Source organism: Mobula hypostoma, chromosome 30 (genome assembly GCF_963921235.1).
Source record: "Mobula hypostoma chromosome 30, sMobHyp1.1, whole genome shotgun sequence".
Taxonomy (NCBI): Eukaryota; Metazoa; Chordata; class Chondrichthyes; order Myliobatiformes; family Myliobatidae; genus Mobula; species Mobula hypostoma.
Window position 1 is genome coordinate 16,985,287 of NC_086126.1, and position 3,856 is coordinate 16,989,142.

General features: G+C 58.2%; 1 protein-coding gene and 1 long non-coding RNA gene across 2 annotated transcripts in view; one reads left to right on the top strand and one right to left on the bottom strand.

Moving 5' to 3' along the window:
- Positions 1 to 927: 927 nt before the first annotated feature.
- The window catches only part of LOC134339555 (uncharacterized), a 7,809-nt gene continuing 4,880 nt past the window's right edge, over positions 928 to 3,856 (bottom strand). The window contains exons 2-3 of the long non-coding RNA XR_010016427.1: positions 2,611 to 2,733; positions 928 to 1,211 (exon numbers count right to left, since the gene is read on the bottom strand). This is a non-coding gene — a long non-coding RNA (uncharacterized LOC134339555). The remainder of the gene's footprint in view (positions 1,212 to 2,610; positions 2,734 to 3,856) is intronic.
- Positions 1,961 to 3,856, top strand: part of LOC134339554 (cathepsin L-like) — a 15,182-nt gene continuing 13,286 nt past the window's right edge. The window contains exons 1-2 of the mRNA XM_063036182.1: positions 1,961 to 2,013; positions 2,623 to 2,763. Of these exons, the coding sequence (XP_062892252.1) occupies positions 2,662 to 2,763 (102 nt within the window). The 5' untranslated portion in view covers positions 1,961 to 2,013; positions 2,623 to 2,661. The remainder of the gene's footprint in view (positions 2,014 to 2,622; positions 2,764 to 3,856) is intronic.

Below are 3,856 nucleotides of genomic sequence, written 5' to 3' on the forward strand. Positions count from 1 at the left end.
CCTCCTTGTACAAGAACCGATGAATTAACACTCACAACACGCTGGAGGGACTCAGCAGCATCCGTGGAAACGAAGAGTCAACGTTTCGGGCCGGAACCCTTCGTCAGGACTGAAGAGAGAAGGGGCAGAGGCCCGATTCAAACAGGTCCAGAGGTTCTCTCAGCGTCCCGCCGGGCTCCATCATTGTGTTACGGAAGCTGCAAGGGACCTTACAGTCCTTACGGGGAACTTTAGAAGTTGACGAGAGGCTCTCCTGGCTTGTGGCGTTCACTGCGACCATTGTAGACAAAGGGCCCGAGGCATTGTTGAGGACCGCTACCTCCTGTCCCGCAATCCCTCCGACCCACTGCCGCCAGGAAGGAGGCACTTTAGGAGGACCAGTCAGGGTAGGTCTTGCACAGAGAATGGTAGGGCACTGAGGATAGAACGAGGCATCTGGGAATACAGAGACACACTCAGCCCTGAGACACCAGGCTATGTCATTTAATTCCAAACAATTGGTTTATTGATCATTACAGAATGTCTCTCTGGTGCTTCCCATTCCCTCCCCTCTCCCTTCCCGTTTTCCCAGCCATGATTCCCCTCTCCCTGCCCCCTTCCCACTCTCAGTCCACAATAGAGACCCATATCAGAATCAGGTTTATCATCACTCACACATGTCAGGAAATTTGTTTATTTGTGTGACAGCAGTACAGTGCGATGCATAAAGTTACTACAGGACTGTGCGAAAGTCTCAGCATATATAGGTGGCCAGGACTTTTACACAAGTATGAACCTATGATGCCACTCCCCCGCTCGACCAAAGGGCAGTAGCTGATGGCAGATCCAATTCCACCTTCTCTGAAAGTGGCCACCCTTGCCCGCAGGGCTGTCCAGGAAGCCGACGGCAAGCTCGTCTTTCTTAAGTTCAGGAGTCAGGAAGTAACGTTGCAGCTTTCTGCAACTGTAGTTGAGCCACTTCTGGAGAAATTTCCCTCAGTTCTGGCCTCCCCTCCACAGGAAGGGTGAGGAGGCTTTGGAGGGCTGCAGAGGAGTTCCACCCAGATGCTGCCTGGATTAGAGGGCGTGCTGTCGCGAGAGGCTGGACGAGCTTGGGTGGTCTTCTCTGGAGCTGCGGAAGCTGAGGGGAGACGCCATAGAGCATCACAGCGCAGGACTGGCTCTTCGGCCCACAATGTGGTGCCAACCTCTTCTATCCCTTCCCACTTGGACTGTGTGGAGGACAATGAGATAGTGAGCGAGGGAGTGTCAAGGGCTGCTGACTCCACTCTGCTGCCCCCCAGCTCCCCGTGGGTTCTCTGGAGTGGGAGAGAGAGATATCGGGACCCCGGGGAGGGCAAGTTGGAGTAGGCAGCTGGTACCTTTTCATCACCTGCATTGTAATGTCTAAAACTAGAGGAAATGTGTTTAAGTTGAGAGGGGGAAAATTCAAATGAGAAGTGTGTGTGTGTGTGTGTGTGTGTGTGTGTGTGTGTGCGCGCGCGTGTGTGTGTGTGTGCGCGCGCGCGCGTGTGTGTGTAGAGGTGTGACAGGCCATTCAGCCCATCGAGTCTGCCTCTCTATCCCATCCTGGCTGATTTATTATCCATCTCAACCCAATTCTCCTGCCTTCTCCCTGTAACCTTTCAAGCCCTGTCTAACCAAGAGCTTATCGACCCCCGCTCTAAATTCACTCAGTGAGTTTGCCTCCACAGTCGACTGTGGCAACGCATTCCTCAGATTCTGAGGCAGAGCGCCAAGGGATGCTGCTTCAGTAGAGAGGGCTGAGGAGGGGATTACTAACGTCCCGAGTAGATCAGGAGGGTGGGGGGAAGTGGGCGATGGTGGGCGACCGTTGGTGGAAGGGGGAAGTGGGATTGTAACATCGTTCAGGTCCTTATCAGTGCGGGCTGTCTGTTGGACGGGGGTGATAGGATCAGATAGGTGGGGGGGAAGGGGCCAGACAGGGACTATAAGAGACGGTACACGTCCTTGCAGTCCACCACAGCGGCTGGAGTTGTCCGAACGAGTGTGGTGAGTGAGCACGTTGTCAGGAATTGCCAGTGTTCGTCCTTGGAGAGACTGGCTTCCTGGAACGGGGCCAGTCTGACGGGAGGGGCAGAGGATGTCGATCTCCCTCTCAGTCAGTCACCGTCTCCCCCACCCAGCTCAGTGCAGTGAGGCACCCCTGGTGTCAGTGCCGAGGGAGGCGCGGGTGAGGAGGGATCCCTCACCGAGGTGGGGTGTGAGGGAAATCTGCGCTCCGGGACAGTCAGGGAGTGGGACCACTGCACTGCGGGAGGGGCAAATCAGGCAGGATCTCCACACAGTGTGAGCGGAGGGGCGGGGAGCAGTGCTGGTGAGGGGGCGACTCCGCACCGTAGGAAGGGTTTGAGGGATACGTGTTGAGGGGCGAGTGGGACTGGAGGTGGGGAGGAGGGGGTTCCTAATGGTCAGAAGAGTGATGACGGTGCTCCATTCTGAGTCAGGGAGGGCTGCGCTGTGAGGGGCGGTGAGGAGGAGGTTCACACTGTGGTGGGGTGCTGAGTGAACTCCACCCCACGGAAGGGCGCGACCCTTGTACAATTCTCTGATCCGCCCACCGGTTCTAAATTGTTTTATCACTCTCACCCCCGACTCCAGGTCCTGCTCTGTTGTTCGGTATCGGGTGCGGATATCGCAATGTTCCGGCTTCTCGTTGCCTGCCTGGTGGCGACCCAGCTCGTCCCGTCGTGGTGCTCCTCCCCGGCGGATCTGCCAGAAGATGAGGAGGACGAGGCGATGGTGAGTGAGGGAGCGCCGAGGCGCGCTGACCATGAGGTCCCTTCGGCCGTTTCGTAGCGGGACGTCGGGACCCTGGGGGACCCGCTCGTCTACGACCCGGGACACCAGACAGCCGAGGCGGCTGCTGAACAGCGGTGGTGCTGGAGAGTCTCACCGCTGCGGGGTCTCGGAGCGGACAGGCCATTCGGCCCAACCAGTCGCTGCCGACCACGGTGCCCGCCCTGCGTTCGGTACTGACCCATCACGGTCCCTCCCGAATGTGGACGGATGGAGCTGCCCTGGGAATAATCCGGCTCACCCTTACTTCACCCAGCATCACGTCCCATGCATTCAGCACCCGCTGGGTGTAGAATTTACCGCTCAGATTCCTGCTCAGCCTTTCACCACTCAAACTAAACCTCTGCCCCGCTCTTGCAGAGACCACCCCCCCCACATCCAACAGCACCGCCCATTCCTCTCGGTTCCTCTTCATCCCGTTTCAAACTCTGCGTCCGTTTTCCCTCCCTTCACCCAACACAACCACTCATCCCCCACCGTCCACACGCACTCACTTCAACTCCACACTCACTCCCTCCGTTCCCTCCCCCAACACTTCCTGTCCTCACCCCATCCGGCCTCCCTCCCTCGCCACCGCTCCACCTCCCTTTCCCTTCCCCTCACTGCCCTCCCTCGCCCTCGACCTCACTCCCCTACCGCCTTTCCCCTCACTGCCCTGTATTTTCCTTTCGCTCCCCACTCCATCCCCATCCCCCTTCGTCTCCATCCCCATCCTCTCCCCCTACAACCCCCTCCACCACTCCTCACGCCCCTCCCCTCTAAACCGCCCTCCCTCCATTCCTCTTCACTCCCGTATTCTCCACAGTTTCATCCCCCTCCACTGCCTCACCCACCACGGCCACTTCCACACTGTCCCCTTCCCCTCTACCGCACCTTCACTAACCCCGTCCCCCTCCACACCCTCCACACCAAGGGTGTGTCCATACCGGGGAGAGGGCGGGTGGGGGCGGCTCTCATTGCTCAGGGCTGGGATGGCCTTCTCAGAGGTTCCCAGCGACACGGATTGAGGGAAGGAGATTCCCGACTAACGGCAATT